The 14,723-nt window shown below is 53.8% G+C and overlaps 1 protein-coding gene across 1 annotated transcript in view; it reads right to left on the minus strand.

The window, feature by feature from the left end:
* The window catches only part of LOC115384649 (CD166 antigen homolog A-like), a 36,018-nt gene extending 26,804 nt beyond the window's left edge, over positions 1-9,214 (minus strand). The window contains exon 1 of the mRNA XM_030086887.1: positions 9,043-9,214. Within this exon, the coding sequence (XP_029942747.1) occupies positions 9,043-9,100 (58 nt within the window). The 5' untranslated portion in view covers positions 9,101-9,214. The remainder of the gene's footprint in view (positions 1-9,042) is intronic.
* Positions 9,215-14,723: the final 5,509 nt, after the last annotated feature.

Genomic DNA, 14,723 nt, shown 5'->3' on the forward strand with positions numbered 1-14,723 from the left:
CTGGTCTGTCCAGTGGGGTGAAGCTGGCCTGTGTAGTGGAGTGAAGCTGGCCTGCAGAGGGGAGTGCAGCTGGTCTGTCCTGCAGCGCTCTGGTCCATGGCGTTCAGCTGCAGACAGACTTCTGGGGCCCCGCCCGCGGCGCCGGTCTGGTGCAGACATGCTGCAGGGCAGGTTGTTCCGGTTCGTCTGGAGTCGAGAGTAAAGCAGTGACCGCTCTGCAAACAGGAGCGTCCTGGAGGGGAAGCTCTGAGACACTCTGTCTCTGTGGGACGGCTCGTCTCACAGCTCAGTGAAGACACAGCTGGCTTCAGGCAGACGTCAGAGTCCACTGAGCTCCAGTGGGTCCACCGCTCCACACACCCAGCTGTCTCCATCACCGTCAGGTCTTCAGGTCTTCAGGATCAAGCAGATCCTCTGGACAAGATCCCATCAAAGGATCAAGCAGATCATATGGACAAGATCCCATCAAAGGATCAAGCAGATCATCTGGACAAGATCCCATCACAGGGTCACCCAGATTCCCCGGACAGGATCTGATCACCGGATCACCCAGATCACCTGAAAAAGATTTGATGACCAGATCATCCAGATTCTCTAGACACAATCCCATCACTGGATCACCCAGATCCACTGTAGGTGATCTGACCACCAGCTGGACTTGATACCGGATCCCTCCTTCCTGTCCGACAGCCAGACTGCTGTCTGTGCAGCGTCAGGCTCAGGTCCTGCTGCTAACGCTCTGTCTGCCCTGTGTGTGTGTGTGTGTGTGTGTGTGTGTGTGCTGCAGAAAGCTGGAATGCTGCCCTGAAGCGCCTCTTTGTGTTTTTGAATCACCGCCTCCTGGAGGACTCTGCAGGTTTTAACTTGACCAAAACACATCTATCAGGACTCCTCCAGCGGGGAGAACATGCTGTTCCGTCCACACAGACCTGCTCCAGCCAGACGGGACAGACTACCAGGACACCTGAGTCGCTGCTGGAGTCCCCAGAGAGGATCTCCTGGATCCCAGCAGGCGTCACCCCGGCTCAGCGCAGCGCTGCCGGCGGTTCTGAGGCAGGAACGCTGCGAACAGACCAGAACGGGAAAGAAGCTCGGAGTCCTGAAGGGTGGAGCGGCGGAGAGGAACCCACGAGCAAACTGATCCACACCGCTGGTTCCAAACCGACGCTGCAGCAGCTTGAGCCGTGGCACTGAAACACAGCAGCTTTGGCCATTTTCAGCTGCTCTCGCTGTTTTTATTTTCCTTCTAAAACTTCAAGAGGTTTAAACCTGAAATGGTATTTTAGCTATCTGGTTGTTTGACCAGGCCCAGATCCGGGTCCAAGTCCAAGTCCAGGTCCAGGTCCAGGGTCAGGGTCAGGGTCAGGGTCAGTGAAGGAGCCTCAGGTCAGCTTTCTGAGCTTCTGAGGCCGAGTCCGGACTCCCCTTCTCCTCCCACACACACTACCAGCAGCCAGAGTCACTGCTCTCTGGCCATGCAGTGGACAGTGTTCATGTGCGGTGGACGGAGACAGTCCTCACTGTGTTCCGTGCGGTGGAGAGAGAGGACTGTCTGCTCTGAGCGGACTGAAGGCCTCCTGCTGGTCCAGATCCCCCTGGTATTTCCTCAATAAGGCCAGAAGACAGACTGCAGTGGTCTGTCCACCCAGGGTACCATTAGTCTTAATGCCCCCTGCAGCAGGTCCAGGTCCCGGTCCCAGTCCAGGTCCAGGTCCAGGTCCATGTCCAGGTCAATGTCCAGGTCCAGGTCCAGGTCCAGGTCCAGGTCCATGTCCAGGTCAATGTCCAGGTCCAGGTCCAGGTCCAGGCATGCGGCGGTTTCAGTGAGAGTTCAGAGTGCGACATTCCTCGTTTGTTGTCAGAAACTCTCTTTCTGATCCCAGAACAGCAACACGTCACAGCAAAACTTCTCGTCTGTCAAACATCTGCCAGCGATGAACTGATGAAGGTTCAACCCACACCGACAGCTCCTCTTCCTCTCAGCCCTCCTGCACTGGACCCTGCTCTGTGACAGGGTGAGGTGAGGGTCACCCTTTCACTGGACTCACATTAAAGACTATACAGATCTGCAGAGAGCTGTATAGAACTACATAGAGCTGTATGGGCTCTATGCACAACTCAACCACTTCCTGAAATTGAGGAGGCTCCTTGTTTCCTGTCTTTCATGATAGGATGAGCCGATTAATGCAGGTGTGTCTGACCTCTGTAACCACAACAGACACACCTGCATTAACCAGCTCATCCTATCATGAAAGACAGGAAACAAGGAGCCTCCTGAAGTTCAGGAAGTGGTGAGATTGTGCATAGAGTCCATAGAGCTGTATAGAGCGGTATAGAGCTACATAGAGCTGTATAGAGCTACATAGAGCTATATAGAGCTGTATAGAGCGGTATAGAGCTACATAGAGCTATAGAGCTGTATAGAGCGGTATAGAGCTACATAGAGCTATATAGAGCTGTATAGAGCGGCATAGAGCGGTATAGAGCTGTATAGAGCTACATAGAGCTGTATAGAGCTGTATAGAGCTACATAGAGCTGTATAGAGCTGTATAGAGCGGCATAGAGCGGTATAGAGCTGTATAGAGCTACATAGAGCTGTATAGAGCTGTATAGAGCTATATAGAGCTGTATAGAGCTACATAGAGCTGTATAGAGCTGTATAGAGCGGCACAGAGCTGTATAGAGCTACAGAGAGCTGTAAAAAGCTGTATAGAACTACATAGAGCTGTATAGAGCTGTATAGAGCTACATAGAGCTGTATAGAGCTGTATAGAGTGGCATAGAGCGGTATAGAGCTGTATAAAGCTGTACAGAGTTACATAGAGCTACAGAGAGCTGTAAAAAGCTGTATAGAACTACATAGAGCTGTATAGAGCTGTATAGAGCTACATAGAGCTGTATAAAGCTATATAGAGTGGCATAGAGCGGTATAGAGCTGTATAAAGCTGTACAGAGTTACATAGAGCTGCAGAGAGCTGTATAGAGCTGTATAAAGCTGTATAGAGCTACATAGAGCTGTATAGTGCTGTATAGAGCTGCCTAGATTTTTTTCCAGACATCATTTGGAGTTTGAACCCTATTCGGTTCTTTTGGAACGTCCAAACATTCCAGGGTTTTTTTCTGTCTCCATGCCAACATCAGAGTTGCTCTCTGCTTCCCGGTGTCTCTCACACTGGGAGAGTTTGGTTGGAAAATGTTTTTGAATGCCATGAAATTGAGGAAGACGTTGATAAACTGACTATTCTTCAGGGTTGTGACTGGGCCGATCCTCAGACCAGTTCCTGTGAGGAGTGGGCCTGCAGCTGGTCCTGGTGTTCAGCAGGACGGACAGCGGGTCAGAGCGGCAGCCATACAAAAGACGAGCTGTCTGGAAGCCAGAGCAGCCCGGCTGGCCCTGTCCTCAGCCCCAGCCTCTGAGGACGTCTCTGCACTACAGAGCGGGACAGAGGGGCTCCGTCCTCAACATGAGTCCACCAGAGAGCAGCTGGTTCAGTAGCGAGGAAACATCCTCAGGAAGACTCCAGGAGTCTCTCAACACCTGCTGGCTTCCAGCCAGGAACCTCTGGACCTGGACGGGACGGTCCCTCCAGCGAGGAAGGACACAGCAGCTGAAAGTGGACGCTGATTTGACACCACGTCCAGTGAAGACCAGCAGCAGTCATGTCCACGATGGACACCACCATCTGATGGGACTCATGGATCTGCTCAGTCCTTCAGGAGGTCAGTGCAGCTGTAGATGTCTGTGGGACCACAGTGGACCAGGTCCCGGGCCCCAGCAGACCCTGCAGCTCAGCGGTAGAGTCCTGAACAGATGCTCTGGAGACGGAAGGTCCTCTCTGTGTCCGTCTGGCCTGCTCAGTGCTCCAGGTACTGACCAGGATGGGTCTGGAGGGGGACCTGGTTCAGGTCCTCTCCGCTGAGGCCAGACGTTGCCTCTCTAACCTTCAATCAATCAATCAATCAATTTATTTTTGTATAGCCCAGTATCACAACAACAGTTGCCTCAGAGGGCTTCAAGATGTTACATTGGTCGGTAAAAGTAAAAACAGTGAATAAGCATAATGGTAATATGTCAATATTTACAGTAACGAGACAGAACGAAGCAACCACCGCCTTCGACCCTCACATCCGGCAAGAAAAAACTCCAAAAACCCAGTGGGAAAAGAAGAAATCTTGGGGAGAACCACAGTATGGAGGGATCCCTCTCCCAGGGACGGACAGAGACTTCTCTTTACAAAGACTCCAGAGGCGGGAGTGTTGGACTGAGGACGCCTGAGGACGCTGCAGGGACAGGATGAATGTGGGCTTTGTGAGGACACTGAGACGCACCAATTAAAGGAGCAAACAACGTCCACATGGACCACTTTCCTGTCTCTGCTCTGTCAGCAAGACAGGGACCACAAACACTGAGCAGCCGTCTCCGTGGCGTCCACCGCCAAGGCCAGCCCCATCCCCTGTCCCAGACCCTCTGATCCTGATCCTCTGACCCTGACTGGTCTATCTTAGACCCTTCTGAACCAGACCCTCTAACCTGGATCCTGTGATCCAGGCTTCTGATCCAAATCCATCTGTCCCCGACCGATTGCCCTGAACAGAGCCGGCCCGTGGCATAGGCAGTATACGCAGATGCTAAGGGCGCCGGCCATTAGGGGGCGCCAGCGCCGCCGCATTGGCAGCACAAATGGGAAAGCAGGGCGAACCAGGCAGCCGCCTGGATCGCAGCGGATAGGAGGGGGCGCATGCGAGGCAGCGGCTGCAGTCTCCACTCTGAAGCTACATGTGAGCACTGCACACGCCCCCTCGCGCTGCATGTGGGCACCGCACCACACCTCACCTCACAGCACCTCACCGCACCGCACCGCGCCTCACCTCACAGCACCTCACCGCACCGCACCACACCTCACCGCACCGCACCACACCTCACCTCACAGCACCTCACCGCACCACACCACACCTCACCGCACCGCACCACACCTCACCTCACAGCACCTCACCGCACCGCACCACACCTCACCGTAACGCACCACACCTCACCTCACAGCACCTCACCGCACCGCACCACACCTCACCTCACAGCACCTCACCGCACCGCACCACACCTCACCACACCGCACCTCGCCGCACCACACCACACCTCACCGTAACGCACCACACCTCACCGTAACGCACCACACCTCACCTCACAGCACCTCACCGCACCGCGCCTCACCTCACCGTAACGCACCACACCTCACCGTAACGCACCACACCTCACCGTAACGCACCACACCTCACCTCACAGCAACGCACCACACCTCACCGTAACGCACCTCGCCGCACCACACCACACCTCACCGTAACGCACCACACCTCACCACACCACACCTCACCACACCGCACCTCACCGCACCACACCTCACAGCAACGCACCACACCTCACCGTAACGCACCACACCTCACCACACCGCACCTCACCGTAACGCACCACACCTCACCACACCGCACCTCACAGCAATGCACCACACCTCACCTCACCACACCACACCTCACCCAGGCAGGTTCCTGTCCTACATGCACACAGTGTAACCCACAAGCTCTGGCATGCAGCCCGAAGCCCCCCTGACAGATCAGCTGCTTCCGGGCAGATCCGGTTCCAGGCAGATTGGGGTGCTTCCGGGCAGATCTGGCTGCACCCAGATCCAGCTCCAGGCAGATCTGGCTTCTTCCGGGCAGATCCGGCTCCAGGTAGATCCAGCTGCTTCCAGGTAGATCCGGCTGCTTCCGGGCAGATCCGGCTCCACCCAGATCCGGCTCCAGGCAGATCCGGCTGCTTCCGGGTAGATCCGGCTGCTTTCAGGCAGACCATCACCGACAGCCTGGTGATTCATGGAGGAGAATTCCCAGAGCAGGCCTCCAGCTGAGTCCTGCTGGTCCTGAAGAGAACCCGTCCTGGAGCCTCTGGTTAAAAGGCCAAAGGGATCAGATCCTGGCTGGCCGCCCGTGCTGTTCATGCTGCGGATCACTGGAAAAGCTGGACTCTCAGAGATAAGGGTTCATCAGTCAGGGACGGGGACAGGACGGGGACAGGACGGGGATGGGGACGATACGGGGACGGGACGGGACGGGGACGGGGACGGGGCTGTCAGGACTTCATTTTTAGCCCAGCAGAGTCGGGCCGACCTGAACTTCTCAGGAATGCAGGTCAAACAAGCAGCTCAGATATCAGGCCTCTGTTCTTTCAGATATGGAGTCTGAGGCGGAGCGTCCCACCGGCAGAGACAGGAGGACGGTGTCTTCATGGTCCAGAGGAGTCTGTCTCATGGCCTGCTCTGCTTTCACCCTGCAGACTCTGAAGTCCTCTGTCTCACAGCAGGGGGTCTATCCGGAGGAGGACCAGTTCTGCAGCTCCTCCAGGACTCACTGAGAGGAGCCGTCCAGCCGTTGGACGAGGAGGACCTCGAGAGGACACAGCTGCTGAAGTCTTGTCTTCTTCTCTGGATATATCGAGCTGCAGCTCACTGACGTTTCAGACCGAAATGAAAACCACCGCTCGAAAAATAGCTTTTAAAGCTAAAGACCTTCTGCTGAGAACCACAAGGGCCTCATTCAGAGAGAGAGAGAGAGAGGGCGAGGGAGAGAGAGAGAGAGAGACAGAGAGAGAGACAGACAGAGAGAGGGAGAGAGAGAGAGAGAGAGACAGAGAGAGGGCGAGGGAGAGACAGAGAGAGACCGAGAGACAGAGAGAGACAGAGAGAGAGACAGACAGAGAGAGAGAGAAAGAGGGAGAGAGAGAGAGAGAGAGAGAGAGAGAGAGAGAGAGAGAGAGAGAGAGGGACAGACAGAGGTAATCCAATACCCCCCCCCATCCCTGTTTACTGACAGTGGAGCAGTGGTCCACCTCACTCCAACATGGTTTGAGCCCAGTCTGACCTGTGTGGAGCCTGTGTGTGTGTGTGTGTGTGTGTGTGTGTGTGGGGGGGGGGGGGGGGTTAGGGTTAGGCTGTGTTTGGGTCTGGGTTAGGAGTTGGACATGAATGGGAGTTAATGGAAGGTCCCCACAAGAATGGGAAACCAACCTGTGTGTGTGTGTGTGTGTGTGTGTGTGTGTGTGTGTGTGTGTGTTGTGTGTGTGTGTGTGTGTGTGTGTGTGTGTGTGTGTGTGTGTGTGTGTGTGTGAGGCTCTCAGACAGATAGAGAGGTGTAGCAGATGGATGTATGGCGGGTAATTCTCCTGAGAGCAGTGGAACCATGCTTTCTGTTCTCTTGTCAGTGTGTGTCACGGTCTGACCTTTGACCTATGACCTCATCTGAGTGGGTGGAAAGAACCTGGCTCTCCGGAGAACGGGCTCAGCGCATGTACTTTCACTTTCACAGCCCCGTGAGTCACAATGCCTGGACCTGGACCTGGACCTGGACCTGGACCTGGACCACACTGTTGGGGGTGGGGGGTCAGAGCTGTCTCTCTCTTCAAAGATGCAACTGCAGATGTCAGGTTGGCCCCTCACACACACACACACACACACACACACACACACACACACACACACACACACACAGGTATTTCCCCTGCAGTGTTTACATGTCGGGGCAGAACCAGAGCCTGGAGCTACAGGAACAGAGCTGCTCCACCCTGACACCGTGTGGACGCCCGTCTCAGTCTCAGAGGACGGCGTGGAGTCCCGTCTCAGTCTCAGAGGACGGCGTGGAGTCCCGTCTCAGTCTCAGAGGACGGCGTGGAGTCCCGTCTCAGTCTCAGAGGACGGTGTGTCCAGCTGTCTTCAGCAGTGAGGACCATAAAGGAGACGGGGCTGAAGCTGGAGAGCCAGCAGATCGTGGGAAGAGGGCGGAGCTCCGTCACAGGGGAAGAAGAAGACAAGACAGCGGGACGTTTGGAGAACGTCTGTCTTCCTGTGAGGCTGACTGGAGGAGCTCAGTGTTTCATTAACCGCTCGTTAATGAATAACCGGCAGACGGACGGACCGGGACATGTCTGCAGCTCCAGCCTCAGCCTGGACACCCCGGACAGAGGACAGCAGAGGACAGCAGAGGACAGCAGGGGAGAGGGACACACACACACACACACACACACACACACACACACACACACACACAGTCTTGTATTTCTATCCTTGTGGGGACCTTCCATTGACTCCCATTCATGTCTAGCCCCTAACCCTGACCCTTACCCTAACCCTAACCCACACCACAACAAAGCCTAACCCTAAAGAAATGTTTTTGCACTTTTACTTTTTTCAGTAACAACAACATGGTCAAGAAAACACTGTTTCTCCTACTTAGGACCGGAAAAAGGTCCCACAAGGCACGTCGTTCCACGTTTTGCTATCCTTGTGGGGACATTTGGCCCCGACAAGGATAGAAATACAAGAACACACACACACACACACACACACACACACACACACACACACACACACACACACACACACACACACACTCAGGATCGCGTCATAGATAAGAGGAGAGTCAGACCTATCAGCTGGGAGATAACACACACCCAGACCCCCTCCAGACCCCCTCCCAGAATAGAGGTGTGTGAGCCCGGACCCCCCAGGACCTCCGGTGAGTCCAGACTCCAGAGACCTCTAGAGACCCAGCAGTCTGAGCCAGCAGGACCAGTGTCAGAGTGTGTTCTTCCCACAACATCCAACAAACAACCAAACAACAGACACACACACCACCAGGGGGAAAGCCCGGCGGGGGGGGGCAGTTCAGCTGACTCAGAAAGCACCTGCCAACTCAGCTTCCTGCAGGAGTCACCTGACCTTCATCAGTCCGGGAAACACGCAGCTGGAGGAAACCCCCCCACGACCAGGTACAGGTCACGCGATCAACCCCCGTCCAGACCACGACCCATGAGCAACACGGGAAAAACTACAAACACGGGAAGAAGAGACTGCTCAACTCCTTCACCAGGACCCCAACAGGAGGAGAGGAGAGGAGGAGAGGAGAGGAGGAGAGGAGGAGAGGAGGAGAGGAGAGGAAGAGAGGAGGAGAGGAGGGGACAGGGGGAGCGGCGCGGCGCGGCGCGCGGCCGGACTCACCGTGGAGGAGAAGCTCCGCTGCGCTCAGAGCCGCCAGCAGAACTCCAGCTGGACCCATCCTGAGGAGGAGAAGCTGCCGAGCCACAGGAATCTGACCGACAACCCCGGATACCAGCTCTGAGACAGCAGGGCGAGGAGGAGGAGGAGAGAGGGGGTCCTGACGCTCAGCTGCTCCGAGTCCGACTGAGACAGAGAGAGAGCGACAGAGAGAGAGAGGGAGGGAGAGAGAGAGAGGGAGGGAGAGAGAGAGAGGGAGGGAGGGAGGGAGGGAGGAGGGGCAGGGAAAGAGAGAGAGGAGGAGCGCAGGTGAGCCGTGAGGGAGAGGAGGAGCAGAGTGAAACCTGCTCTGTTCAACAGTCTGACAATAAAAACTACTTAGTCATGGCACACACACACACACACACACACACACACACACGCACGCACGCACGCACGCACGCACAAAACCAAAGCACGTGCACACACGCAAAGACGCGTGCGCCCGTTGGTGTCTAAAAAGTCTGAGATAAATAAATAGCAGTCACTGATGACGCGGACATTCCTTCCTTCCTCTGCAGCCTCACTGCTCCAACAGCAGGGCCCCTGGGCCACGGCGCCCCCTGCGGGCTGCAGGGAGACCTGCACTCATCCACCGGAACAGAACGCTTCAACCCGCAGGAGGCGCGAGCACGAGACAGCATGCAGGAGAGAGACCCAAGACCTGACCTCCACCTGGAAGGACTGGGGGGGTCAGAGGGGGGTCAGAGGGGGGTCATGGGGAGGGGGGCTTCCCTGAGGAGGAGGCTCAGGCTGCAGTGACTGTTCCTCCTCTGTTCCATGAAGAGGTTCTTGAAGTGAGCGTTTCAGGTTTTCAGAGAAGCTGATCTCTTCTGACTCTCTTCCTCCTTCACACCATCCAGACAGGACCTCTGACCCGGAGTTCTGACCCACAACCAGAGATGAAGGGTGGATATGGCAGGATCATGGAAACCAGGATCCCCACAGCACCTCCAGAGCTCCACGTGGGCCCTGAGCACCTCCAGCGGGCTGGAGGAGGGTCAGCAGACTGCAGTCCTGCAGAGAGCTGGAGGAAGAGCTCTGCTCCCACTGGAGAACCAGACTGGACCTCACTCCCTCCCCTGAAGGCTCAGGCTCAGCTCACTTCCTGGCAGAGGCTGCCTCCATGCAGGTCACGGAGCCAGGCCGACCCCCGACCCCCGACCCCCGACCCCCGACCTCACCTCCACTCAGTGTCTCGGCCCTGAGCGGAGGAAGGCCCCCACTGGCTGATCACACCTGGGTGGTTCCTCCCTCTGCCGGCCCGGGGCCCAGACTGGGTCCTCCCTCTGCCGGCCCGGGGCCCAGACTGGGTCCTCCCTCTGCCGGCCCGGGGCCCAGACTGGGTCCTCCCTCTGCCGGCCCGGGGCCCAGACTGGGTCCTCCCTCTGCCGGCCCGGGGCCCAGACTGGGTCCTCCCTCTGCCAGCCTGGGGCCCAGACTGGGTCCCCGCACCACAGCCTCCCGACCTCCTGCTGAGCTTCAACTGCCAGGGGGCGGTTTCCGTTCAAAGGCCTCCCTGATGAAGGGTCTTCAAAGGGAATGTTCTGTCCGGAGCGATGAGGAACGTCTGCGTCAGGATTCATGTCAGCATCAGAGGTAGCTTCATTCATTCATAAAGGAACATGGATCCAGGAGCCTCAGGCACACGGGGAGCTTCAGGAGTGTATCCTGTGACATGGCTTGTTTCTGTTCTGAAAACAGAGGTAGAGTCTTGAAGGAGAGGGAGAGTCTTGAAGGAGAGGGAGTCTTGAAGGGGCTGTATCATGCAAAATTCACTTTTTGTATGTTTTAACCTTGTTATATAGTTCAAACACCCCAAAGCGTTTTTTCCTCCGTGCCTGTGTGTTTGAGCTTTCCTGGTGTTTGTGCTGCTCAGAGAGGCAGCCCCTCCCACCGTGAAAACGCTCTGTTTCCCATGTTGACGTCACACGGAGAAGATGGCTCCCCTGAGCCCCCCTCCTGCAGGCCCTCGGCAATCAGCGTTGCCACTTTTTGTAACTCCAATTACAGAAATAAACTTTGACCATCATCTGAAAGCAACAGTCAAGCAAGAGCAAGAGTCTGAAGGGTCTGGAGGGTCTGGAGGGTCTGAAGGGTCTGCGCTTGGTGAGTTTCTAACAGGAAAAGACGTTTTGGCGTGTCTTTGTGTGTAGAGAAGCTAGAGCTAAAGAGCTAAAGCTAGCCAGCGTATTTGTTTTGAAGGACTGATTGGTTGAAGTAGCTGTCAGTCAAAGTCCACAGGGGGAGAGGCGGGACTTTCAGTGAAACAGAGCGTTTTCTCTTCTGGGTTTCAGAATTAGCCCCAGAAAATCTTTTATTTCACACAAAATGACTTTTCCTTAGCGGCAGAAATAAACTATTACCATGTTAATGCCATTTCTAGGGTTTGGACTAGCTAAAAAAGCATGACACAGCCCCTTTAAAGGAGAAGAAGAGTCTAAAGGAGAGGAAGAGTCTTAAAGGGATACTTCAACATTTTGGCAAATTGGCCCATTTACCGCAATTCCTTAGTCATTTCAAACAGCATACTTACTGTTTCTGTGAGGGCGAGCTGTTGTTTATCCAGAGGCGAGTCAGGGAAGGTTTTCGGGACGGACACAATGGAAGTGGATGATATTTTTGTTCCCCCTCGTCAAACTCATCAAATACACAATCCAACAACCCCAAAACACTTTGGTGGACACGTTATAATTCACACATTCACTACGCTGTGAAATATTAATGCAAAATTACCAGATTGAGTTGTTTATGTGAAGATTGCTAAGACGGAACTACTTACTAAACATGGCGTCTGGGCGTAGTGATTTCACAAGAAAAAGTAGTTCCCAGTATTTGCTTCAGTGTCGTAACGCTACAGTATTATTTGTTGGTGTTCCACAGAGGCATCTGACCGTGAACACTGGAACGATTCAGATGACAGACTCTGAAGATGCCTGCAGGACGAGCTTCACAATGAAGGACACCTCTCTTTTCTCGTCTTTCATGGAGCTCAGGGTGAGATTCACTCACTCTCCATCTCTCTCTCTCTCTCTCTCTCTCTCTCTCTCTCTCTCTTTAAAGTGTCTTTCCATCCTGGCTGTATTTGTCCTCATTAAAGCGAAGACACTTCAGCAGCCTGTCCTCGTCCACAGTCAGAGCAGAGCTCAGCCAGGACCAGGACAGACGGAGCAGATTCTGGACTCAACATCAGCAGAGACGTTAAAGACACCTGGCATGACTGGACTTTAAGGAGGGACCAGGAGACATTTTCACCATGTCTTCATTAGCCTGGACTCAGCACAGAGCTCCAGCCTGGAAACCCAATCCTGCCCCACCTGTCCAGGTTCACCTGGTATGGACAGGTTCACCTGGTGAGGACAAGTTCAATTGGTGTGGACAGGTGAGGACAGGTTCACCTGGTGAGGACAGGTGAGGACAGGTTGACCTGTCATCACTCTGAACATCCTGGGTGCTACATAAACTGCTGAGACTCTTTTCCATGTGAGGCACGGTTCTTCTCAGCAGGGTCTGTCCTTCCTGCTCCAGTCTGCTGTCTCTGGATGGACGGAGGTGTCCTAACTGTGGGTCCAGCTCTGGAGAGACCACCGGCACTCAGTCCAGCCCTGTTCACACGCTTCAGTTTCAGCCATGTCTGAACCTCCACTTAGTGAAGACTGAAGGTATTCAGAACGGAGTCCAGACTGCCGGGCCTTCACGTTAAAGGTTGTATCGAGGATTTTCCACGGAGAGAGAAATCCAGTGACTGTTAGTCCTTTTTGAAATGCTGCGCATGCGTGACCCACACCCCTCCTCCCCTGCTCTCTCCGGAGGAACGCCTCCTCCTTACGCAGAAAGTAGCATGTAGCAACTTAGCATCATAGCGCTAACACATAGCTACCAACGTGTCCTTTTGAGCAACACAAAACACGGCGACAGTAGCTCAGTTGGGAGAGCAGGTCGTCTTATAACCGGAACGTTGGCGGTTCGATCCCCGCTCCCGCAGGCGTAAAACTGTCGTTGTGTCCTTGGGCAAGACACTTCACCCACATTGCCTAGTATGAAAGTTGTGAGAGTGAATGGTTGGTGGTCGGAGGGGCTGATGGCACAGATCGTCAGTCTGCCCCAGGGCAGCTGTGGCTACAGCAGCAGCTTACCACCACCCAGTATGGAGAGAATGAAGAATGCAATGTAAAGCGTCTTTGAGTGTCCTGAAAAGCGCTGTATAAAAAAAAAACCAATGCAATAAAACCCTGTCCCTGAGCCGTCCCTGGTCTCGGTGGATCAGAGGAGGACGGGGAGGTTTGTGTGGAGCTGCAGGACTGGAGCCGATGCTGGAGCTCACAGCTGATCTGTGTGGCTGCAGGGGGGAGGGGGGACGAAAACGGTGTAGGAGCATGACAAATCTAAAATGTAGAGAGGTTGATTGACATGTTAGAAAACCAATAGATAATGAGCCTACCTTGTTATTGATTGGCTAAAGTAATGTTGGTTTTACAACGTCCAGAGTTCATTAATTTTTATTTTCTTTTTTTGATAAAAAATAAACGATAAAAACAAGGCTGCTACAGCTTAGTAGCGCCATTGTTTAGCTTTAATTCATTTTTGTTAGTAATAAAGATATTCTATACAACCTTTAAAGACATGAGGACTGGCTGGTGAAGATATGAGAAGACATCATAAAGCAAACGAAATGAACACGTGAAGAAGACGAGAGACGAGAAGCCGTTGACATGAGCTTTTATTGTGGTTTGTGTACATCTACTACATCTACAGCAGCTGTGGAAAGACGGCTCAAAAACATTCAAGACCATGAGATTCAACTCTGGGTGATGATTAGCGGCTAACACTAAGCTAACATGATGCTACTGGAAGATTTCAGACATATTCTCTACAAATACACAGCCTCAGCCAAAGCTAAAGCACAGCGGTTCAGAACACTTTAACTCAAAAACACAAAGTTTTCTAACGTGCAAAAAAGTTTTCTTCTTTCTCTTCAGTTCTAAAACAGCTGCTGCTGCAGCAGGAGGGAGCTCACTGATGACCCACGTTCCGCTGAGACGAGTTCTGCAGAGTCGTGTTCTGTTGAGACGTGTTCTGCAGAGTAGAGCTCATGTTCTAACGATCCAACACTCACAGGTTGTATTAAAATGCATTGTGTGGCTCATATGGTAGGGTATAACAGGGTATAATGGTGTTACAGGCTGGTACAGGGTATAAAGGGTTGTACAGGGTGTTACAGGGTATAGCAGGGTGTTCCAGGGCGTTACAGGCTGGCAGAGGGTATAGCAGGGTATAACAGGGTTTTACAGGGTGTTACAGGGTATAGCAGGGTGTTACAGGGTATAACAGGGTGTTACGGTGTGTTACAGGGTGTTACTGGGTGTTGCAAGGTGTTAACGGGTATTACAGGGTATAACAGGGTGTAGCAGGGTGTTACAGGGAGTTACGGGGTGTTACAGAGTATAGCAGGATATAACAGGGTGTTACAAGGTGTTACAGGGTATAGCAGGGTGTTACAGGGTATAGCAGGTCATAACAGGGTGCTCCAGGGTGTTACAGGGTAATACAGGGTATAACAGGGTGTTACAGTGTGTTACAGGGTGTTACAGGGCATAGCAGGGTGTTACAGGGTGCTGCAGGGTGTTTCAGGTGTCTGCTCGTGT

The sequence above is a fragment of the Salarias fasciatus genome, unplaced genomic scaffold (genome assembly GCF_902148845.1).
Source record: "Salarias fasciatus unplaced genomic scaffold, fSalaFa1.1, whole genome shotgun sequence".
Classification (NCBI taxonomy): Eukaryota; Metazoa; Chordata; class Actinopteri; order Blenniiformes; family Blenniidae; genus Salarias; species Salarias fasciatus.